This window comes from Anarhichas minor, unplaced genomic scaffold, assembly GCF_050575085.1.
Source record: "Anarhichas minor isolate MPS153535 unplaced genomic scaffold, ASM5057508v1 ptg000115l, whole genome shotgun sequence".
Lineage (NCBI taxonomy): Eukaryota > Metazoa > Chordata > Actinopteri > Perciformes > Anarhichadidae > Anarhichas > Anarhichas minor.
In genome coordinates, this window is record NW_027466561.1 from 50,557 (window position 1) to 75,345 (window position 24,789).

At 37.6% G+C, this 24,789-nt stretch overlaps 2 protein-coding genes across 5 annotated transcripts in view; both read right to left on the reverse strand.

The window, feature by feature from the left end:
• Positions 1 to 20,215, reverse strand: LOC142940123 (nuclear GTPase SLIP-GC-like). 3 transcript variants are annotated; one of them, XM_076083036.1, is made up of 22 exons: positions 15,367 to 15,663; positions 14,256 to 14,337; positions 13,918 to 14,030; positions 13,688 to 13,735; positions 13,512 to 13,545; positions 13,245 to 13,337; positions 12,901 to 12,991; positions 11,224 to 11,437; positions 10,898 to 11,125; positions 9,305 to 9,511; positions 9,014 to 9,186; positions 8,416 to 8,509; positions 8,245 to 8,332; positions 7,982 to 8,103; positions 3,720 to 3,893; positions 3,480 to 3,634; positions 3,155 to 3,278; positions 2,530 to 2,638; positions 2,275 to 2,408; positions 1,965 to 2,046; positions 1,760 to 1,838; positions 1 to 1,675 (listed from the first exon to the last, which is right to left on the reverse strand). In XM_076083036.1, exons 2-22 carry the CDS (start codon positions 14,320 to 14,322, stop codon positions 1,630 to 1,632), a joined length of 2,475 nt encoding a protein of 824 aa, XP_075939151.1. In that variant the 5' UTR covers positions 14,323 to 14,337; positions 15,367 to 15,663; the 3' UTR covers positions 1 to 1,629. The 3 variants fall into 3 exon arrangements, with proteins under 3 accessions (XP_075939151.1, XP_075939148.1, XP_075939150.1); XM_076083033.1 differs by lacking the exons at positions 1 to 1,675; positions 1,760 to 1,838; positions 1,965 to 2,046; ... (2 more) ...; positions 3,155 to 3,278; positions 3,480 to 3,634 and adding exons at positions 5,066 to 5,382; positions 5,631 to 6,676 and having other exon boundaries at positions 3,884 to 4,841; positions 15,367 to 15,438; XM_076083035.1 differs by lacking the exons at positions 1 to 1,675; positions 1,760 to 1,838; positions 1,965 to 2,046; ... (4 more) ...; positions 3,720 to 3,893; positions 15,367 to 15,663 and adding exons at positions 4,340 to 4,841; positions 5,066 to 5,382; positions 5,631 to 6,676; positions 20,082 to 20,215.
• The window catches only part of LOC142940124 (nuclear GTPase SLIP-GC-like), an 11,830-nt gene continuing 7,167 nt past the window's right edge, over positions 20,127 to 24,789 (reverse strand). Inside the window, exons 13-22 of one of the 2 annotated variants that reach the window (XM_076083038.1) lie at positions 23,993 to 24,080; positions 23,734 to 23,855; positions 23,249 to 23,422; positions 23,000 to 23,154; positions 22,683 to 22,806; positions 22,302 to 22,410; positions 22,047 to 22,180; positions 21,736 to 21,817; positions 21,540 to 21,618; positions 20,127 to 21,455 (exon numbers count right to left, since the gene is read on the reverse strand). In XM_076083038.1, coding sequence (XP_075939153.1) covers positions 21,410 to 21,455; positions 21,540 to 21,618; positions 21,736 to 21,817; positions 22,047 to 22,180; positions 22,302 to 22,410; positions 22,683 to 22,806; positions 23,000 to 23,154; positions 23,249 to 23,422; positions 23,734 to 23,855; positions 23,993 to 24,080 — 1,113 coding nt within the window. In that variant the 3' untranslated portion in view covers positions 20,127 to 21,409. Of the gene's footprint in view, positions 21,456 to 21,539; positions 21,619 to 21,735; positions 21,818 to 22,046; positions 22,181 to 22,301; positions 22,411 to 22,682; positions 22,807 to 22,999; positions 23,155 to 23,248; positions 23,423 to 23,718; positions 23,856 to 23,992; positions 24,081 to 24,789 lie in introns of both variants that reach the window. The other variant, XM_076083037.1, reaches the window with a different exon arrangement.

The window sequence follows — 24,789 nt, forward strand, 5'->3', positions numbered from 1 at the left end:
TTTGGTTGGAATGCACAAAATACAAACCAGTTTTATTTGTTTTTTACAGAAAGGAAAGAAAAAGATTAACAAAAATGAATACCAAAAAATCGATGTAAAAGTTAATACAAAATGTCAAATGTCAAGAGTATGAACCCTCCAGAAGTCATCCAAAAAAGGCCAAAAAGCCTCGATCCTTTGCTGTCTCCTATATATACGCTTCTCCTTGGTGCTTCCTGCAACCTCTAGGTCCATATATGGTAGACAACAGATCATTCTCAAATCATTGGACGGAACAGTCCTAATAGTCTTATCACTTCTGACAGACCTACTTTTTAGGGTAAACAACCCCCCCTTTGTGGAAGGTGTGTAGTGGGAACTTGTGATCCATGCAGCTGACTGCCTGCACCTATGTCCTCTTCTTCTGAGACATTAAGAACTACTTATTGTATATTCCCATGTTCTACGCTTTAAGGATAAAATGTATATATCGGTGTGTCTGTTACACAGATAAAGCACTTCTTATGCTTCTCTAACTTTACGGCCTGAAGCAGGATGTTCCAGTACACAGGCCCCATTGAACAGGATGTCTCTCTAACTAACTGATTAGTTTCCTGAGTTTACAGCCTTTCTCTCCTGGTGACTGTCAATCATCCTGTCAGAGTGGGTTCACTAAAAGTTCACTTATTTCATTAGTTTTAACAAACAGTCACCACTACAAGCACGTATGATTATATTTTGGTAAATGATAGAAAGTCACACATTAAATCAAAATCATTGAACCATCCCTAAACAATATGGGATTACATGTAACGAGTATATTGATATCTGAAAATACAACTCTTAGCTTGATAATAAACAATAGATCGTAACTCATCATAGACAATGGAAAGACAATAGAGGATAAACAACTTGTATGAAATACAAACAACACATTAAGATGGGACCTCCTGTCTGGCTCGAGGTCACAGGGGTCATGTTTCATACATGCCAGTTTAGGTGTGAATCTACAACACGCCTAGAAGACTAAATTGTGTAAGTGTCAGCCAGATGCTCAAACCACAGGATGCTGCCTTAACGCTTTTTGGGGTCTCGCCTCTCGCTCCTCAGGCAGAGAGGTGTTAATCATTTGGTGTATCAATTATTTTAATTGCAGAATAGAAAGATGGGTTTCTAGGGTGTAGTGTGTCTCGGACATTCTTGGTGGACACTTCAACAATAGAAAGACGGTCAGATCATTCTTTGAAAATTAAACATACAGTACGTACTGTGATCAAGGTTCAGGATTTATGTTAAACACCCATAAAATCATTGGAATGTCAATTAAAATTGGACTATAAACGTATAGAAATCAAGAAAAAAATGTTAAATCATTAAAACAAAATGTATCTGGGACATCATAGTGGACCGGTCTCTAAGACCTGTACCCCCCACACATTTTCTGTCTGCATCTGATCATTAATCATTTAAAAGCAAAAATGTCCTACAAAAGATAGAAAATATAGAATTTCTATGTCTTTCACAACAAGCTAATTCAAAGTACATATCAAAACAACACTCAAAGAGAACCTGGATAAGATGAGTTGACAAAAATGGTTGAGACCAAATCCAGAGGCCTCACGTCTCTAACCAGCGTGCATGCAGGGCTCTTCAGTTGGTTGTCAGCTGTGCAGCTGCCGGGCTGGGCGGATCAGCACTAGTGTAATAAAAAGCATCGTTAGCATTCTTCAGAGCAGCTCAATCTGGAGGCATTATGTAGATATTTTAACGACAGTTTTACCAAATTAGTGGTTCTTGATCTGGGCTTCCCTGCAGTTCTTTGTAGTGTTTATTCACCTTCAGAAGCTCCGATGTAACGTCTAAAAAACAAAAACATAATGTTAACATCAAGTTCACTTTTGAAATTTGTTGACCTATTAATTTCTATCAAATATTTTGAGTAATTTTAGTGTCATCATATTATTATTTTGTAACGTTGTCTTTACCTGGGATTGAGACACCATCTGTCTTGAGCGATAGCTCGATTGATTTCTGCATTGTATTTTCCAGATCTTTCAGGATGTCATTCTAAATTAGCATAAAAATCTTTATCACTCACACACAAAATGTGTCTTATAACAATAGCTGAATGTGTTTGAAAGGGCCTGCAGTGTGTTAGTAGCAAAAGCAGCATTCAACAAGAGGCATATTCCACTTGATTATATATATGATGACCTAGAATTGTAGATAAAGATAAGCAGCACAACATGTTTTACTATTTCCTCATCGTACGAAGCATTATAAAATGTTACAAACCATCAAGTCCCTCAGCTGTTTCAACATATCAGCTTTAGCTTCCTGAAACATGACGTTTTTTGGATCAAGAACGTGCTTCCTAATAGTGTCCCTCATATTATTCAGCATGCCCGTTCCATTCATTTGTTTTGCTTCTACAATAAAACAGAAAACTTTAGTTAATTCAATTTGGTTATAATTACATTCTGCACAATTATGATGAATAATGTGCATTTTTACAGTGTCAGGTTTTATATGTGATGATCTTTATCGTACCGTCATAGCATTTCTGCATGTTTGTCTCAATTGTTGTCGTCAGACTGCTGTAGATCGTTTTCTTACGTTCGCGGATGATTTTGTTGAGTTTTGTCTTAATCTGTTCTTCCTAAGAGAGAGAATATGAATCGTAGATCCACATATTTTAAATAAAATTAAGGTAATAATATACAAATATGAATCCCCCCCCCCCCCCCCACCCAGACTTTACCTGAAAAAGGAGTAAAATATATAATCAGATTTTCAGAGTAGGACCAGGTGAGGGTGCACATATACGTATATATTTTTCCTACTAATGTCAGACCACCTCAGAATCTCCAGTACGTTGTCATGAATATGGTCAGGGTCATCAGCTTTGCAGCAGCAGTTCATTTTTCAAAGGGCGTCTCCAGTTTGTACTGAATGAATTACCTTGTTGTTGAAATGTGCTATACAAATACATTTGCCTTGCCTTGCCTTGATTTTTACTGTATTGATAGACTTCTTCATAAACAGTGTATATATGTTAACAGCTAAAACATCTATTTAATTTATTCTCAAAAGTTTAGTCTTCATGTCTGCTGAAGCCTTTCTGATCTGGACTAATAGCTTAATAAAGACTAACGGTACTATTCTCCTCTTTTACCTCTGTATTGAGAAATATCAGTTGCAGTTCGACATCTTTGAACTCTGTCTTCTCTTTCATCATCTTCGTGTCAAGTAAAAATGAATTGAGGACTCCGTTGAAAGGTCCACATTTTTCTTCATTTCTGAAACATGTTAACAAGTTAAAATGTTTCATAAACGCATCATTGACAAGTTTGTATTTCAATAATGTAATTTGTATGTATGCATTAAATCACATAACTTGTATAACTGTATAATGTACAATCTGTTAATTCTAGACATTATCCATAGTTTGTACAATTAGCCTGCTCAGGGTTTTATGTCTTTATTAAGTAATTTCTTACGGGAAGGTCTTCTTGAATTCCTCATCAATGCTCTCAGTCAGACATGAAGATAACTTCATATTGAGGTTTATTTTTTCCCCCTTTGTTGTCTTGTGGATGCCATCGTGCTCTACTATACACTTCAGTGTCCCGTGGAAACCACTTCCTGACGTATCCTGAAAAAAAACAGAAACATTTTTAAGACATTCAAATGAAGTGCAAAATCCGTTGTAATGATGTTGTAATAATTCAAATACGTACAGGATCTATCACCGACTCCAAGATGTTTTCACATGAACTTTTCGATTTTTTAACCCCCTCACTGAGGCACTTTTCAAAAGCCCGATAAGTCGTTTTCATTGGTTTCCTGACTTTATCAAGTTCATTCCTCATCTTTTGTTGAAGGACTTTGTACATATCTGTCTTCATGTCATCCTGAAATCAACAACAACACATTCAGTATTCAAAGCAATGAAACCATTCTGCTACTTGACTGAGTTTTCTTGATTAATTCACATTCATACAAAATGTTGATTTTGAGTTAGACCATCCTTTAATTACTGTCATTATGCAGCCTCTCTGAAGCAACACAAAATCAGGAAAACAACTAACCTGATGATAAAATTGTATGTATGGATGACATAACATCAGTGGTGTATAAAGTACCCAAAAGCCATACTTGAGTAAAAGTAAAGATACCTTACTGGAAAACTACTCCAGTAAAAGTAAAAAGTCACCTATTAGAATACTACTTGAGTAAAAGTCTTAAAGTATCTGATATTTATTGTACTTAAGTATCAAAAGTAATTTTCTGATATTAAATGTACTTAAGTATTGAAAGTAAAAGTACAAGTAAATGCTGTTAATAAAAAAAGCAAAGGGTCAGAATTTTGAGAATTATGAAGTTTATTCTTTTAAGTGCTGTGGCACCATGAACAAGGACAAGAAGTTGTGTTGAAAATAAGGGTTGGCTGTGATCCATACTAAAGCAGCACCGAAAGTAACAACCCAGTCATTACTGGAAACTGAAAAATGTCTTGTTCATCTTCAAAAGAAGTTGGTTTTCAAAATTGCGAGAATTCAGTCTCGCTCTTCTTGGGCTGAAGACTAGTCCTGCGATGCTAAATAGGCTTTCACAGGCCGCTGAGGCAGGTAGAGGTGTGTTCAGCTACACAGACAGCTTGCACACAGCTGGGAAGGATTTCAGCAAGTGCATGTGATCTGCTGAACAGGCCAAGTATCCATCCAGTTGTTTGGTGCTGTCTTGTGCTTGAGACGACCGCAGGGCAGAGAAGAAGTCATCTTCATCAGATGAACTGGACCTGGTGGCATCACCTAGCTGCAGGGAAGGTTCTTCCATGTGCTGCTTGATGTAGTCCATTCCTGAAATATAGTGAGGGTGAAAATATAAATGATAGGATTAATACAACTTTCTAACATATCATGACCCAAACCTAAGGTTTTGTACAAAATAGTTTGTTTTAATTTGAGGTTTATACATTTAGTTTCATGCACTGTCCATGCATCCATAATTGATTTGTCAATATTACAAAGAGTCAAAATGTACACCCATACACTTATTTTTCACTATCCCCATGTTGTCTTACCCATTCTGATTGTGTCATCATCCTTTGTCCAAGTTGTTCGGAATTTTGGAAGAAGAATCGCAGCTGCGATCAACTCAGGGTCTCCTGACATGTGGCCAAAACGATTCTTTATTCCCACCTGTAGAGCATCCACCAAAGGCTTGCAGTACTTCAATGGCAACTTGACTCTGTCAAGTTTGGCGGTCAGCAGGTTGATTGTTGGAAGTAGCCACCCCATGTGGGCATTTGCCTCTGCTTGCAAGATGTTGGTTGCCTGGGCGACTGGGCTCATGACAGCGGCATACTCTGTGAGGAATGCGAGTTCAGCTGGATTGAACCTGTGATGAAAACAAAAACAACAACACCGTTTTATAACACTATATAACCATTTCATGAGATTCAAAAAAAAATTGCTGGATGAGTAATTAACTAAAATGGATCAATGATAAGTGGAAGTTGGGATACAATGTGAAACAGTTATTAGTGCCCAAGAAAGGGTGGGGAAACATATCCACAGTTCTAGAGATATTCAAGATATTATGTTCAATTATGATGAAATAATAAAACATGCATAATTCTTACTTACATCGGAACCTTTAGGTCTGTGCAGAGGACTCTGATGGTCCCCTCTCCCTTGTCTTTGATTATCCTCAGCAGTCTTTCCACTGCCAGGAACAAGGAGTTCCACCTGGTAGCATTCGGGCGCAGCAGTTGGAGGGAGCAAGCATCTTCAACAGTTTCGGCTGCAAGTGTTGATCTTCCACATTTGTTCCAAAGTGCATTACACTTGCCAAATGTTGAACGGTACACTTTCTTGTATGCCTCAGTGGATGTTGCTTTCTGGGCATCAACCGTAGCTATTAGGTTGAGTAGGTGACAAGCACAGCGCTGGTGCTTCGGGAGCTGGAACTCCAAACCATCATCTTCATTCAGAAGCGCTGACACATCAACGAACTCCACTTCTTCACCCCCCTCTTGATCCTCTTGATCCTCTCCTGGTTGAGATGCATCACCATCACTTCCGACTGCATTGTTGTTCTCATCTTCACCAAAAACTTGGAAAGCTTTTATGAAGTTAGAGCCGTTGTCTGTTGTTGTTCTCTGAATCTTCCCACGAATTTCGAACTCGGAATGGATGTCATTCAGGGCGTTTGCCAACACATCAAATGTGTGCGAACCTCTCAGTTGTTTACAGGCTAGGGCTGCTGAGCATCTTTTGAGACTGTCAGGGTCAATCCAATGGGCAGTAACACCAATGAAGCTCCGCCTTCTGACAGACCAGCAGTCAGTGGTGGTGGCGATATGGTCAACTCCCCTCATGGCCTCAGTCACCGCCTTCTTCATTCCCTTTGAGGCGTCATCAATCATGGAGCGCAGGGTCAGCCGTGTCATAATTTTTGCATTAGGCTGCAGTTGCTTCACAAAATCTCTAAATGGTTCTTGTTCAACAACACAGAATGGCTGGAGCCCTTGAACCACATACTTCACGACAGCTTTGTCAATGGACCTCTGAGACACAGTCAAGGTGTTCACTAATGTGGTCTGCTTGCTGGTGGAGGGAGTCTCAGGAGCCCTTTTTCTCTTTGTTGATGTCAGCTCTCCATATTTTTTAAGGTGGTGTACATGCTTTCTCTGAAACAGTGAGAGAAAGACATTTTGTAAGCATAACAACTTTAGCTAGCCCCACTTGCATGCATCTCCAACTCCGACTCGGTTCAAATCGTAATGCTGCGCTCTCGCGGCTCCGGTCAATCCTATGGTGTAGTGGCTAACGTTAACGCTAGCTAATTTAACGGTAGCTAACTTAATGTTAACGCCAACGCTAGCTAATTAAGTTAGCTAACGTTAGAGTTAACGCTAACGCTAGCTAGCTAGCTAACGTTAACGCTAACGTTAGCTAACTTAAAGCGCTGCAATGATTATAGCTGTTGACTCAAATCAACAAAATCTCACAACTGTCAACACTTCCTCAGCTCACTAACTCGCTAGCGATCTGTCTACTACACTAATTGTCTCATTTGATTTACGATAGCTAGGGAACTTTAGCCTAACATACACTATATATAGCTAAATTAGAAGATCAAACCCCCCCCCCGCCAAAGATATACTCCAATCCTGTGGGAAACACTGCTAGATATCTTAACAGGTCTATGCTAATTATGATAACTAAACATTAACGTTGCGGCTCATGGGATTCATCTTAATTTACCTCAATGTGTTTCCTGAGGTTGGATGGGGAGTTTTTGAATGCCAATATTTCGGTAGCTTTCGGTAAGCATAAGAGGGGCACTTCATCCGGTACGAAGAATCTTTCACTCCAACATAAGAAAACATTCCTCGCAAATATGGCCACGGGTGTTGGTCTTCGTCACCACTGCCGTTTGTTGCGGGAGTAGCAGGTGCTTCCATCATGAAATCAGTTATCGTCTACTCATGTAGCTAGTCGCTCGCTAGCTAGCATCCTGGGCATCACTGGGAATCAAAAAACCGCGGCTTTGAGAGCACTTGTTTACAATTGCACATTAACGTGATTAACCAATGATTTAACTCGCATCTAGGTCCACGTGATTCGCCAAAGCTGCTTGCTTGCAGTCTGTGTTCCACCACAGTCCCCGACGTTCGTCTCATGATTCATTTTTTTTCTAAAGATAGATTTGATTTTGTAGCGAGTAACTAAGGTTTCAGGGGAAATGTATCGGAGTAAAAGTATCCGTTTTCTTTGCAAAATGTAGTGAAGTAAAAGTAGAAGTCATCAGAAATATAAGTAGTAAAGTAAAGTACAGATATCCAAAAAAACGACTTAAGTACAGTAACGAAGTATTTCTACTTCGTTACTATACACCACTGCATAACATGTACGTAGTCTGTCTTTGACTTTACCATATTTTCACATGGATGATTGAAGACAAAGAAAGAGATTACATTTCTTGATCTTACCCCTCCTCTACGGCTGGCCCCTTGAATCAGAGAGAGAATCCCATGAGCTCCAGACACATAGTTTAACGTCTCTGAGTGACAGTCATTGAGATCCTGCAGAGTTTTCTGAAGTTTGGGTATTTCTGTAAAATAAATGTAGTTTGCATCTTAAATAGTTACAAAACATACTTACATTTTATTGCCATAATCCAATTAGTCATTCTTGTTTGTTTTATTAAAGTAAAGTAAATCTAAATGTGCTCATATATGAAGACTTCACCTACCAGTGTCGTCTGGATCTAGATAGGTTTTTTGTAGAAACTCGTGGGAGCTCACTGTGAACACTTTGAGACTTTGATCACTGAAATGTTTCTGAAAAGAAAAAGTTTTGGTTTTAAGGAATGCTTAGAGTTGTAGACAATCTTTATGTTATACTTTCTGTCTATAAAACTCACCTTAACCTTCTTTAGTTTGCTGAATTCTTCTCTCACTTCTTTCTTGGCTTGATCGTTTGTTTTCAATATCAAAGCACGAGCACCAGCTGCTGAACTAAATGAAAATATTTGCATTATTTTGCACCTCAAACAGTATTTGGAGAACTGAAACCTCAAATTATTTTTTTGCATCCACAATAAAAGTCTAAATGATCTCCTTTGAACCTGTAACTATCGAATCCACCATTTATACTGAAACGTGCATCACTTTATTTTACAGGTCCGTGATCTAATAGGAAGTTTTCTGGAAAGAACTGTCATTTATAACCATAGAGACAAAGTTACAGACTACTATTTCAGTTTAGTTAGTTGTGTTGAGTGTGTGAGCAGTTATTGATTTCTAAAGGAATTTCTTTGAAAGAACTGATAAAACCGATGACAAGCATTAAGAATGACTCTATAGAAATAGACAATCTACTCGCTGGTGGTCTTGTTTTCTCATGTAGGTCATATAGAGACATCAGTATTATTATTGACACTGTTTCATAAACACTTCAAAAGTCCTCACAGTTCCTTTAATATATATGTATATGTACTTTTGGCATCTTAAATCACTTACTGATCTTTTGGTTTTGTAACATCAGACTTGGTGCAGATAAAGTGAATGTGCTGACACTGGCCAGCATTTCCCATGAAGCTAGAGGCACTTTCCAGGATCTCCCAGGCTTCTCGCTCTGATGCAGCTCGATTCATTTCAGTTACGATCCACACAGTGGAACAACTTCCAACGAGCTGAAGGGACATGACAGCAAGTTAATTATGATGGTCATCAGTACTTTGTAATAACATGATGTCACAGTTTGCAAATAACACAGTAATACACTAAACAGCATTGCATGTGATGAATTACCTTTTTCCACATCTCGTTCCTGCTCTTGTTACGATCCCCATTTCCAGGAAGATCCACAAGTGTGACGTGCTTCAGAAGATCATTATTTGGCACCTTGATAGTCACACACTTCACTAGTGGCCAATACCACCTCTTTATGTCTTTACCTTCTCCATCTTTTAGGTTACTTCTTGTGTATCTGACTAATTCTGCAGATAGCTCTTCAGCCTGCAATAAATAATAAAATGAGATTAATGCAACGTAAGAATATTTCATTCATATGCACAGACTCCAACTTCAAACTGCTTTACAAATTGCACAAAATAATTAAAACAGGAAAATATATAAAAGAAGAGCAATTAAGTTACCCCATCATTGAAACAACAAAAGCAAAAAGCTAAATTTGGATCAATAAATATGAAATACTAAACCGGAAGTGGACACAAAAGAGCAATTTTGGGTGACAATTAGGTTTTAAATTGATGACGATCAGATTTTGACAGTGCCTAAGATTATCTAGGTCATAGCAAGTATGTTTATCATCGTAGCATAATGCAGCTTCCCTGTGTTTCATGTTGACCTTTGACAGTCAGCAGACCCCGGTCTGATGATTACGTGTACATGAAGGTTCATATGGATAGAGCATGTAAGAAACATAATGTGGTCCTAAAAATATATATTAAAATCAATCAGATAAAGATTCAAGATGTGCAATAATTCTATATCTTTCATTAATGGCACCAAAGACAATCACCTCAGTTCTGTCTGTATTTAACAAGAGAACAATTTCAAGCCATTGATTTTTTCAATGCAGTGACAAAGTGAGTCGATGGTACCACGGCCTACCAGTGAAAGAGATAAAAAGGGATCATAAATAGACGGGGGTCAAGTACTGATCCTTGTGTTTAAATTACATTACAATCATTTAGCAGACGCTTTCATCCAAAGCAACTTACAATTCAGATTCTATCACATTTCTACACCGTAGGCACAGCTACAGGAGTAATTTTGGGGTTAAGTGTCTTGCTCAAGGACACATCGACATGCGATGGAGTTCGAACCGTTGATCATCTGATTGAAGGACAGCCCCGCTATCCACTTGGGCCACAGTCACCCACTGTTTAGTTACTGGTTCTCCAAAAGTCATGCTAACCTGCTGGGAAGTTGGGTTGCTGATTGAGATAAAATAATTACTATTACTATTACCAGCTGAACTAAAGTGTGAACAAAAGCAGTGTTGAGATTTAATAATACAAGATGTCATTTAATCTTAATGTAAAATGTTTGGGCACAAAGACGGAGGAAAAATCCTGATTGGATGTTAAAACAGTTCTATAAATATATTTAGTTACTGGTATACAAACTTCTTTATGATTTTTCTATAAAGAGGACATTTTCTATGGGTTTGTAGTTATCGAGGACAGGTGCATCAAGGCCACTCTGTTTTAAAGTAGAAAGTTTCACATACTGATTTTACTTTTACATTCGTTGAACTAAACCAACCTGGAATGGCTAGGCAGCATGCATATTACATAAACCTCAATAACATTTCCCTCTGTCAGACAGACAAGAAGGCTTCTTATGAAGTGATACAAGATTTTTACTCTTACTTACTGTTTTGACTGTCAAAATCTTCCTCTTGGAAAAGAGAATTTCTGGGATCTCTTCGAAATATTTGCAATCTATGAGGTCATCAGGAGATTTCTTTTTCCAGTCTTCTCCATACAGCGCTGACAGCTTTTCAACTATGTCCGGACGATCATCGTCATCTTTCTGATTACTTTCCTGATCCACATTATTCCCAGGGAAATTTTTAGAGAAACACATCTCATCTTTCCACTCCTAAATAGAATTTAAAAAAATACCTTTAACTTGGTTAAATTACATGGCATACCTTTATAAATAGCTTCAAGTAAACAAACATATTCAACTCATTTTACCTCTTTTGTAATGAACTCAATGTTTGCCTCATATGAGTCCTCCATGTTAGCCTCCACTTTAATCATGACTGAGGTACATGCTCGGAAGTTTCCAGAGGGCAGGAGATCCTTCACTCCAATGACAGCATTTATCAAATAGCTCTTTCCAGCCCCGGTTTTGCCAAAGACACCGACCACCTCCCTCTTGTCTGTCTCCAAATCACTGATTTTTTTCCTGTTGTACAAGAGTTTATGTGTGGGTTAATTCACTGGTTTTAAAAACATAAAAACACTGAAAGAATGTGTTAAAATCAGAAAGAGATCCATCTTCAGTAGAAGTAATTTGTTGTAAATTAACTAAAATGTTCACCTCACGACTGTATCCCTTAGACCAGGGGTTGGCAACCTTTACTATTCAAAGAGACATTTTGCTCAATTTTCCACCAAATAAAATTTGTCTGGAGCCGCAAAAGCTATTTGATATCACAGCTTAAGTTGTATATATAGTTATATTATTTATACAAATACTATAGTTTGTTGTATTTATGAAAATATAGAACAAGAATAAAGGCAATTCTTGACATTGTGTTGCTATTTCACTTGTTAGAACAATATAAAACTCTTATGAAGAGGAGAGTTTGCTGCAGCAGTTGAGAAATCGCTCTTTGTCGCTCATCTCCAGCGTGACACTTTTCAGCAAATGCTGTGTGTTTGTTCTGGAAGTGTCTTTCAACATTACATTTTTTGCACATATCAAGCATACAGGTAAGCCAGCATCGTTGGCAGTGAAAGCAAATGAATACGTCCACGCAGAATTAAACTCTCTATTTTCCTCCGTGACTTTTCTTTTTTGGGATTTAGCCATTGATAGTTTACCGAGGGCGGGGGTCTGCAAATCATGATTAGCCACCTGCAGGGAAAGGCTCTTGACAGGTGTAATAGGATGTGACGCACATTTTAGTTGACAAAATATTAAAACATTTTTATTTACGGTCAGGTATTACTGACCTTGTTGTCTTTACTAGCAGCTGTTGTCCAGTTAAAGTCTGCATGTTTGCGGAGGAAGCAGCTGTTATTGGAGCGATTAGCGATTAGCGAGCAGCGTGTCCAGCGGCGTTATCAGACCTACGGAGCGGCCGTCTGAAGTCACGTTAGCGGCTTTGAGCAACCAATCCACTTCCTGTTTACACCGGCACCCACCCGCATGCCCACTGTACGTGAATAGTCACGTGTTATTCGATTTCAGGCGTTTATGTCTGGATGGAGATCATCTAGAAAACGATGCTGAAACGCCGTGTGGACGGAGATCGTTTTGAAACGTATTAGTGTGGATGTAGAGTCAGGGAGCCGCAACAGAGGGGCTGAAGAGCCGCATGCGGCTCCGGAGCCGCAGGTTGCCGACCCCTGCCTTAGACAAACAGTCAAGTTGCAGTTTACATCCATGTCTTTCCAAAATGTCATCACTTCATCATTTTATCCTATTAGACATTTGTGTGAAATTGGCTGAATTCTTCAGTTATGATCAAAAACGTGTTTTGTGAGGTCACAGTGACCTTGATCTGTGACCACCAAATTCACTGGATGTCTGGCTCAACACTATCAGTCTTAAATCTCTTAGTGAAACTGGCCTCTGGTCAGCAGTGGAACCAGGCCCGTATAACATATTAATATGGAAATTTTAATAAACTTTAAACTTACATCAGGAACTTGTTGAGCTTGTTGTCTTCGTGAGGTATTTTCTGACTGACACATCTCATGATGTTTTTCACATCAGACAGTATGATTTCTTCTGTCAGAGTGAAAGTAAAGAACTGTTCAGCAGGAACCATGAACCAGTGAATCAAGTAAGCGGTAATGCACAATGAGGAGAGCATGAGGGAACTTTCTCTGCCATACGGCAGCAAATGAGAGTATTTTCTGTGGCCAAGATATAGAAACACACATTTGCTATGTAAGTAAGCCAAGTAAAAATGTTATTACATTAAAACGTTAACCCTATAGTAAGTTGTAGGTTGCCATTATTTGTAAAGTATTATAAATACCTGAGTCTGATCCTGGTTTGTCTGCAAGTCTTTGTTTTTTAGTTGGTGGTTGACATTGGCTGGACTCGCCCTGAAGATCTGACTTTCTCTTTACTTTTTGGATATTTTTTGTTAGAAAAAAAAAGCAAAAACAAAAGTTTGTTGCATCTGTCTCTCACAATATTTAAACATGTTCTCGATATAGTTTCTTAGTCAAAGTAAGATATTACCACCTTAAAAAACTTCAATGAACACTACATGTAACCAATAAGATAAAGTGTGTCTCACCTTTATCACTTGTGTCACTGGTGGATGGACGACCCTGAGGGTGAACATGAACATTTGTGTCTTAAATCAATACTAAGTGGCCAAGTACAAGTTTGAGCATACATTGAAAATATGATCTATATAATTATAATAAATTCCTTATGATACCTGAGTGCTTGAAACTTTATTCAACTTACTTCAGCAGATGAATCAACTGTTTCTGGATTTGCTGTGTTTTGTTCCTTCTAGTGACGAATGACAATAGTTGCAAATCCACAATAGTAAATAAATCCTAAAATTCTAGCACATGCTATTATTGTTAATGAGATATTATTATCAATTATGTGTCAAGAAAACAGAAGTCTGTGCTCCTATAAATTATAAATACAGTATTTGTGTATATTGTGTTCACAGTACAGAACGTTACCTTTAACATCTTGAGTCTCTCCTCTAATTTTGACCTTGGTCCCATTTTTGGGATCAACTCTGTGATTTGTTGATCATTCAGAAGGTAAAGACTTTCTGTGTCAATTTCATGTTCTGGAATTAACAAGAAGAATTGCCAGGATTAGTCAGAACTGATCAATCCCATTTTCCTAAAACGATGTCTGTCAAGAATATGTCAGCATTGTACTGAAGAACAACATTGCAGCATTTTTCATAGTTATTTTAGTTCTGTAGATGCTTATACGTTTCAGTATTGTTAGGTCATATAAACACTGTATAAAATATGTGCCCAAAAAAAGAGGCATGGTAATACTTTACCTTCAAATATTGGTATCAACTGGCTGAGCTTCCATTCAGTTAATTTATTACGAACAAAATCATCCATGACCACGAACGGCAACTGGAAGGTAAACAAATAATCATGTTTTAAATCAACCACTGCAACTTGGGAGAGTTACATTTCACTGAAGGAAAAGAAGTTATGAAACTTCTATTATCAGACTCAAGGAAATAGCAAAGATTCAAAGTTATTGAATATTATTTCCAATAATAATTCACTCAAATGTATTAAAAACACATTTGTATCAAAACAACAGTTGTAGTACAACAAGGAGGAGCCCATTGTTGTATGAAGTGATTTTGGTCACACTACACTATAAGAGTGAATTTATTGAAAATATTTCCCAATAAAAATTCACCATAATTAATCAAAAGCATTTTTTTTATCAAAGTAACAATGGTAGTACAACAAGGAGAAGCCAATTGGTGAAATAAGTGATTTTGGTTACATTACATTGCATGACTGTGAAGCTATTGAATATTGTTGTAGTATGTATTTTCCGCATTGCACTTTGTAGACGGTCCCTGCGCACTCGTCTCGCATCCGGCCGCTCATTGAGACCAATGCCGTTTGTCCAGCTCGGAGGAGCCCGAAAGACGGACCGTTATAATTAAATTAAGGTTGTAGCTTGTTGTCTACCTCACTACGGTTACAGAGAGGTATCGTTTGTATTTTAGCAACGTTTCGATTTATTGAACCGGGAAGTCCAAATCTTTGAATATCTTTCCAACTTTACCTAACCCACCCGGTTCTGTGAATAAACCACTGCAGCACCAGGCCTGTTTAAATACTCGAATGCAGGGTGCGTCGCCGTCAGCATACGTTACGTTTACGCAATCTCCCATGTAGCGTTAGATATCTGGCAATATGTTGTTTGTCCCCAAGAGTACCAACTTTTCATCAAGTCGGGATAAGGGCACTTCATTCATTAAATTCTAGCGTGTAACTTTACAGCCTTTTGTTTGTTATTCACGGAGGAGATGTTCCGGCTTTCAAACGGTCAATAAGAGATTAAAAGAGAAAATGTCAATAAGAATCACCCGCGGTGTTTGATTTCCTTAACATCATAATATTAATTCCAACGGTTACCTGTAGCGTGTAGGCAATAGATGTAGATCGATGTGGGTGCTGCAGGTTTCAAGCGGGAGGAGGAGTCCTTTGTTGTCAAAAGTTGACCGACCCCAAGTTGATTTCTTGTTCTCAAACTCCTCCCATGATGAATCTCCCTACTTAATTATATATTTATTTTATTCGTTCTTATGAAAATTGTCGACACAAGATCGTGTGGGTAAAATTATGTATAATTTACCTTTTTGAGCCTCAAACTGTTAAACAACATGTTTGAAGAGAAATGCCTCTACGGTTGAACTAAATACTGACAACTGCAACATTAAAGGGAGGAACGGTTGTGTAAGAGGGACACAAGCCTAACAGGCTGGAAACCACTGTTTTAATATTGAACATTACATTTTATGAGTTTATCAAATATTTTAATGTAAAATCTTACTCTGAAAAGTAACTAACTTCAGCTGTCAGATAAGTGTGCTGGTGTATGAAGTATAGTATTCCCCTCTGAGATGTAGTGGAGTTGGATGTACGAAGTAACTTAAAAAGGAAACAGTGCCTCAAAATAGTACTGAAAGTACTGTACTTGGGTTAAATGTTCTTAGTTGATTTTCACCAGTGTTAAAACTACAGGAAGATAGGATATATATACTGTATATATATATATATATATTGAGAGAGAGAGAGAGAGAGAGAGAGAGAGAGAGAGACTACAATGCCAGGTCAGGCAATACCAGAAGTCCACTATCGTGCACTAAATCTTATAAAGTCCAGTTAGTGGATACTCACTTGTACTGTAAATATGTTTCTTCTACATCTTGGATATGTTGCTAGAAATGTTTACAGTGAAAAATGAAGCCAAATGTTTGGCTAACTGTCTGTCTGCTGTTTGGTGCTGAGCAGGTAGTGTACAGTGGGTTTCAAGAGCTATTTATCTGAAAACAGCTCCTGCTGCAGCCGAAGATGATGCTCTGAGAGCGCTGAGAGTGAACCACAGCAGTAAAGTTGTGGCCGGACAGATGAACAATGAGCTGAAACTCACTGCAAAGCTCAAAGGATAAAAATCTGAAATACAAAATCCTTCAATTTGACTGTGACACTAGCCTGCGCCCACATTTATTGTACTGCTAGTGCACATTTTGCAGTATGTATTTACCATGGGTATGACTGTATCTGATACTGCTGTGACGCTTGTGTTTTAATATCTTAAGGAATTTGTGCTTTATCAATCACATTGCTTGATACAATAAAATAATACAATCAGTTGTTTGTTGTGCATGCATGTGGACATAATACACCCACTATAAGTTGTTCTTGCTGTGAACACCAGAGGGCAGTAGAGTCTATGTTTTGCTGAACAGATGTTTTGATTTATCTCCACAGTATGAGAGTATTATTGAACAATCTTACATTTAGTTTTTCACTTTTGAACTCTATGTATTCCACTCCTCTGGTGCTCTGGGTACTTTGGACTCTTTTATACTAACTGTCCCCTCACTGCACTGACAGAGATCACATGGTTTGGTGAGATTAACAGTTGCTGCAACAGAAAGACGAGAACAAATGACAAAGGCCTGAACAGGTTCATATGAGGAAGTAAGAGTCGGTGCTTGTTTTAATATTTTAATATAATATATTTATATGTATGCTGCAATCACAATTTCCCAGAGGAGCGATCAGGAAGTTTTAGGGTCGTTGTTTTTTTCCAGAGGAGTCGTTTGTGTGTTAAAATAATTTTTATTGTGTGCACACATCATTTGTAACTTACTGGTGCTCGTACAGATAATCAACGAAAGATGAAGAATACTGATGCGTGACAATAACAATTATGATATAGAATTTGTAACCTTAAAATTTTAACTGATAAACTTCTTCCAGAAACTGTTTGCATGACCTCCAGGTCACTAATGGTGCTGAGTGACAAACCCTCAATTTACCTCATGGCCAAGATCAACTCAGAGGAGAAAAACAAGCAGATTAATTACCCATCCTGACCATTTGAGCTAGTTTATTGATGCCTGATACCTGGTTTCTTTCAACAGACTCAGAGGAAAACACTGAACTCATGAGAACCACAAAAGAAACGTATTTGCTATTGAAATGTAGATTCATTTAGAGGTCATGTTTTATATGCAAACTACCTGAAAAGTACTATCTCAAAGTTATAAACAGGTTAGACATGGTTCATAAATGGTAAATAGACTTGTATTTGTACAGGTGTCATTTGATCCATTATCATTCACACCCATTCATCACATTCATTTATTTAGGGTTATTTAGGACATGGACTGGAGGATCCGATCCAACCGCTGATCTTTTGATTGAAAGACAACCAGCTTTAACTCTGAGCCACAGCACCCAGGTTAGAAATGGTTACAAGTAAAAGTCAGTGTTTATTAATACATTTGCAAATACACAATCCACTTCTGTGATCACAGTTGTTTTCAATGCTAACACACTAACATGACACATAAAGCACAATTACTGAGACTAACACTGTGAGAGCAAAACCTAAGGTCAAGTCTCCAAAACTCTAAACACATTTTCTGCTTTTCAAAGTGACACTTTTTGTCACACACTGCACACAGTTCACTACATGAGACACAGGACTCTCACATAAAGTCACTTGTCCTTTTAAAACACTGCCAATCAAAAGCCACAGCCATGGACCAATTGGCCAATACATGTGCCACCTGGTCAAACACCTAATAGCTTGATTGTCAACTAATCAATCAGGATGTAAGCGCTATACAGTTATTTTATGATTGCGTAAGCACAGTTTTAAAAACAGGGCTCATTTTGTCAAAACATAATTGTTCAGTAAATAATGAGAAACCAGATAGGCTGGTTTATTACTATCATCTAGTTCTATCACATTTTTGATATGAATTAACACACTTAGAAAAAAATATTATTTCACAGTAAGAAAGTTTTGTACTTGAACGTCAATAATCACCTTAATAATTATTATATATAGTATAGCTAAAAAGTGAATCTGTTTGTGCGCTGATATTCCTCCTATCGTGTGTACACATCATTTATAACTCCCTTAGATCAACAGCAGATTACTCACCAAAGCACAAAAACAAACTCATGCAAATAGTTTATCCTGAAGAGAAACGAACCTGAAGGCAAACAAGGTCAGCTACTTGTTGAAAGGTTTACTGGTGGCCTGATATAATGATGCTGATGTTATTGTCTTTGTGATCCCTCTTTTTTTCTATTTTTTTAAGTTCATATAGTGACTTAAGTTGTATTAAGTTATTATTTTACTTGGACAGTAATTAGAAAGGAAGTGATAAGAGTTGTGATAAACCTCTGGACCAAAAGCAGTATCAATGATGCCCGTCCCTACATGTGTGTCTGCATGTTCCTTGTTCTTGCATCAGTAAGTGGCAGTTTGAAGCATGAACAATCATAATACATTATATTACCATTAATCCTAAATGAATAACAACACACCTTTACCTGTTTGTACATGAAGAGCAATCATTATCAGGACAAACTGACAAATGGTTTGGAAATTTCCTACTTGTTTAAAGTTTCAAGAACATAAGGCTCCTGTGTGAACACACTTAACAGGTCTTAACTACTATGTTATAATTTATCACAGCTTTATAATATGTATAGTATTTCTGGTGTGTGTTACTAAACATGCTTGGGAACTGTGATGTAGATTTGTTTCAGGCAATTTAATTTTAGGTCAAATCTAAGACGAGAAGTTTTAAGTAAGAAGAATTTGAAAAGAACAAAGTTGGAAAATCATTTGTTTATCTCACAATAAAAGCTGATGTTAGTGAGAACATAAAGAAGCTTTTAGATCATTTTACAACATAAACGACAAAGAAGCCAAAGTACATGTGGCACTTTAACAGTGAACTTTATTGGCCAGTATACCATGTCAAATACATTCAATTCATTTAGAATCAGTGTAGATGAAGAAAAAACAATTGTTCAGTAAATAATGAGAAACTAGATAGAATGGTTTATTACTATCATCTAGTTCTATCAAATTTTTGATATATGAATTAACAAACTTAGAAAAATTATTTTGCAGTAAGAAAGTTTTGTCCTTGAGCATGATAGTGTTAAGGTGTAAAGCCTAGCTGCGTAACCGATACCCCCTCCCAGCTCCGAGTGAAGCACTGGAAGACGTCTTGTTCAGAAACCTCTGACCTAGGGAACGAACGCACCCCCCAAAATATACACGCGAGACCGTCTTAGCCTGCTTAGGGGGGAGAAAACCAGGATAACTTAATATCACGAGCCACCGCCGTATCTCTTGTTTCAGGCTAAAAACGTCGGCCTTCCCGACTGCCGGATATCAACAGATTTAGGTGTTTGTGTGAGCAATAGGTGTGGGAGGACTGGATGTACTCCAGGATGGACCCGCTCTAAAGGGCCACCGCTGGAGGAGGAACCCCGTGTGGTTGGGAACCTCGCTCGGTTATTAAGGGCAGCTTCAGGACCCTAGCCCTAACTTCCCCAATTTAGATGCCAATCTGACCCCTATTGCTTCCTAATACACAACATCTAACGTCTAAACATGATAATCAACACTGCAGCGTCACATATGATACATTAGCAGAGCTTCAAAATCAATCTGAGACAACCAAGTTAGTAAATCACAACAATATTGAACACCATCTTAACCTTAGCTTGTAGCAGGAAAGTCATTCAAATTTCTTGTGTAATTAATTTACTATTGTCAGCCTATCCCAGGGGAAGAGCACTCTTACCTTTAGGAGACTAGAGGACCCCACCAGAGATGAGCAACACTGGACTTTGGTTGGAATGCACAAAATACAAACCAGTTTTATTTGTTTTTTACAGAAAGTAAAGAAAAAGATTAACAAAAATGAATACCAAAAAAATCGATGTAAAAGTTAAAACAAAATGTCAAATGTTAAGAGTATGAACGCTCCAGAAGTCATCCAAAAAAGGCCAAAAAGCCTCGATCCTTTGCTGTCTCCTATATATACGCTTCTCCTTGGCGCTTCCTGCAACCTCCAGGCCCATATATGGTAGACAACAGATCATTCTCAAATCATTGGACGGAACAGTCCTAATAGTCTTATCACTTCTGACAGACCTACTTTTTAGGGTAAACAACCCCCCCTTTGTGGAAGGTGTGTAGTGGGAACTTGTGATCCATGCAGCTGACTGCCTGCACCTATGTCCTCTTCTTCTGAGACGTTAAGAACTACTTATTGTATATTCTCATGTTCTACGCTTTAAGGATAAAAAGTATATATCGGTGTGTCTGTTGTTACACAGATAAAGCACTTCTTATGCTTCTCTAACTTTACGGCCTGAAGCAGGATGTTCCAGTACACAGGCCCCATTGAACAGGATGTCTCTCTACTAACTGATTAGTTTCCTGAGTTTACAGCCTTTCTCTCCTGGTGACTGTCAATCATCCTGTCAGAGTGGGTTCACTAAAAGTTCACTTATTTCATTAGCTTCAACATACAGTCAACACTACAAGCACGTATGATTATATTTTGGTAAATGATAGAAAGTCACACATTAAATCAAAATCATTGAATCATCCCTAAGCAATATGGGATTACATGTAACGAGTATATAAAATTAAACATACAGTACGTACTGTGATCAAGGTTCAGGATTTATGTTAAACACCCATAAAATCATTGGAATGTCAATTACAAATTGGATTAAAAAGGTATACATAGAAATCAAGAAGAAAAAAATGTTAAATCATTAAAACAAAATGTATCTGGGACATCATAGTGGACCGGTCTCTAAGACCTGTACAGTGTGTAAACCACAATGCACCTGGTTTGAATCAGACTGGGGACCTTTGCTGCATGAAATCCCGCTCTCACCCCCCACACATTTTCTGTCTGCATCTTATCATTAATCATTTAAAAGAAAAAATGCCCAACAACACATAGAATCTCTATGCATGTCTTTCACAACAAGCTAATTCAAAGTACATATCAAAACAACACTCAAAGAGAACCTGGATAAGATGAGTTGACAAAAATGGTTGAGACCAAATCCAGAGGCCTCACGTCTCTAACCAGCGTGCATGCAGGGCTCTTCAGTTGGTTGTCAGCTGTGCAGCTGCCGGGCTGGGCGGAACAGCACTAGTGTAATAAAAAGCATCATTAGCATTATTCAGAGCAGCTCAATCTGGAGGCATTATGTAGATATTTTAACAACAGTTTTACCAAATTAGTGGTTCTTGATCTGGGCTTCCCTGCAGTTCTTTGTAGTGGTTCTTCACCATCACAAGCTCCAATGTAACGTCTAAAAAACAAACATGTTAACATCAAGTTCACTATTAATCACACTATTGAAAATTTGTTGACCTATTCATTTCCATCAGAATTTTTAGTGATTGTTATTTTGTAACGTTGTCTTTACCTGGGATTGAGACACCATCTGTCTTGAGCGACAGCTCGATTGATTTCTGCACTGTTTTTTCCAGATTGACCAGGATGTATTTCTAAATTAGCATAAACATCTTTATCACTCACAGACAAAATGTGTCTTATAACAATAGCTGAATGTGTGTGAAAGGGCCTGCAGTGTGTTAGTAGCAAAAGCAGCATTCAACAAGAGGCATATTCCACTTGATTATATATATGATGACCTAGAATTGTAGATAAAGATAAGCAGCACAACATGTTTTACTATATCCTCACCGTACACACGTATTATAAAATGTTACAAACCATCAAGTCATCCAGCTGTTTCAACATAACAGCTTTAGCTTTCTGAAACATGACGTTTTTTGACCCAACTACGTGCTTCACCATAGTTTCTCTCACATCATTCAGCATGCCCGGTCCTTTAATTTGTTTTGCTTCTACAATAAAACAGAAAACTTTCGTCAATTAAATGTTATTATAATTACATTCTGCACAGTTCTGATGATTAATGTGCATCTTTACAGTGTCAGGTTTTATATGTCATGATCTTTATCGTACCGTCATAGCATTTCTGCATGTTTGTCTCAATTGTTGTCGTCAGACTGCTGTAGATCGTTTTCTTACGTTCGCGGATGATTTTGTTGAGTTTTGTCTTAATCTGTTCTTCCTAAGAGAGAGAATATGAATCATAGATCCACAAATTTTAGATAAAATCAAGGTCATTTACAAATAAGGCTCATCATTTTTCAAAGGGCATCTCCAGTTTTTACTGACATTTACTGTATTGATAGACTTCTTCATAACAGTGTATATATGTTAACAGCTAAAAACATCTATATTTCATTTATTCTCTAATGTTTAGTCTTCATGTCTGCTGAAGCCTTTCTGATCTGGACTAATAGCTTAATAAAGACTAACGGTACTATTCTCCTCTTTTACCTCTGTACTGAGAAATATCAGTTGCAGTTCGACATCTTTGTACTCTGTCTTCTCTTTCATCATCTTCGTGTCAAGTGAAAATGAATTGAGGACTCCGCTGAAAGGTCCACAGTTTCCTTCATTTCTGAAACAAGTTGAAATGTTTCATAAACGCATCATTGACAAGTTTGTATTTCAATAATGTAATTTGTATGTATGCATTATATCACATAACTTGTATAACTGTATAATGTACAATCTGTTATTTCTAGACATTCTCCATAGTTTGTACAATTAGCCTGCTCAGGGTTTTATGTCTTTATTGAGTCATTTCTTACGGGAAGGTCTTCTTGAATTCCTCATCAATGCTCTCAGTCAGGCATGAAGATAACTTCATATTGAGGTTTATTTGTTTCCCCTTTTTTGTCTTGTGGATGCCATCGTGCTCTACTATACACTTCAGTGTCCTGTGGAAACCCCTACCTGACTTATTCTGAAACAAAACAGAAAAAACAGAAACATTTTTAAGACATTCATATGAAGTGCAAAATCCGTTGTAATGATGTTGTAATAATTCAAATACGTACAGGATTTATCACCGACTTCAAGTCTTTTTCACATGAACTTTTAGATTTTTCAACCCCCTCACTGAGGCACTTTTCAAAACCCAGATAAGTCTCTTTCATTGGTTTCCTGACTTTATCAAGTTCATCCCTCATCTTTTGTTGAAGGACTGTGTACACAGCTGTCTTTGTGTCAGCCTGAAATCAACAACAACACATTCAGTATTCAAAGCAGTGAAACCATTCTGTTACTTGACTGAGTTTTCTTGATTTATTCACATTTATACAAAATGTTGTTGATTTTGAGTTAGACCACCCTTTAATTACTGTCGTTATGCAGCCTCTCTGAAGCAACACGAAATCAGGAAAACTAACTTTATTGATAAAATGTATGTATGGATGACATTACATGTAAGTAGTCTGTCTTTGACTTTATGTTTTCACATTATTTTCTGTGAATATTAATGATAATTAAAGACAAAGAAATAGATTACATTTCTTGATCTTACCCCTCCTCTACGGCTGGCCCCTTGAATCAGAGAGAGAATCCCATGAGCTCCAGACACATAGTTTAACGTCTCTGAGTGACAGTCATTGAGATCCTGCAGACATTCCTGAAGTTTGGGTATTTCTGTAAAAAACGTTTTGCATCTTGTATAGTTACAAAACATACTTACATTTTATTGCCATAATCCAATTAGTCATTCTTGTTTGTTTTGTTAAAGTAAAGTAAATCTAAATGTGCTCATATATGAAGACTTCACCTACCAGTGTCGTCTGGATCTAGATAGTTTTTTTCTAGAAACTCGTCGGAGCTCACTGTGAACACTTTGAAACTTTCATCACTGAAATGTTTCTGAAAAGAAAAAGTTTTGGTTTTAAGTAGTGCTGGGCAAGTTAACGCCTTAATTTCGTGTTAACGCATTCATTAATTAACGCCGACAATTATTTTATCGCGCGTTAATGCATTTTTAAAATGTATTATTATTATTATTATTTTTTAATTTTTTATTGAAAGACAAGAGACAATACATAGACATAACAACAAGAGGATGACAAGAACAGTGGGATAAAAGCCAGCAAACATCCTATAGTCGGTTGTGTATGTATGTGTGTGTGTGTGTGTGTGTGTGTGTGTGAACGTGTGTGTGTCCTTGAGCCTTTTGAGATGGAAAAAAAAAAATAACAACAATAATAAAACAACAACAAAAAAACAAAAAAAACAGGTAAGTATTTTTTATTTATTATTATTGTAACAGACTGTCTCATGTTTATCGTTTTGTATTGGAGATATGATGTCCCTTCAGGGTTGCCGTAGAGAAAAGGCGACTTCCGCTTCTGGTCGAGGGGGGGGGGGGCATAAATAAAGAGAGAAGCTGCACCAGCTTTTGCTCTCCCTGGAGACTACTGGACATCGCTGCGGTAAAGTCAGCAGACACTCAGATCTCCGTGGTCAACTCAGCAGACACTTACATTTTATATGCTGAAATTCACGGTAAACGCAGAGCGAAGGACTTTGAAAGTTAGCGGAAACATTAACGTGAGACAACATCCGGTTTCTTCAG

What these genes read in the sequence shown, in the direction of transcription:
- LOC142940123 (XM_076083033.1), bottom strand. Translation starts at nt 14,322, where the DNA reads ATGGATGATTTTGTTCGTAATAAATTAACTGAATGGAAGCTCAGCCAG. An exon ending in GTTACAAAACCAAAAGATCA is followed by an intron (nt 8,510 to 9,013) that starts GTAAGTGATTTA and finishes ATTTTCATTTAG; the next exon opens with TTCAGCAGCTGGTGCTCGTG. An exon ending in TGATGACACAATCAGAATGG is followed by an intron (nt 4,842 to 5,065) that starts GTAAGACAACAT and finishes ACTATATTTCAG; the next exon opens with GAATGGACTACATCAAGCAG.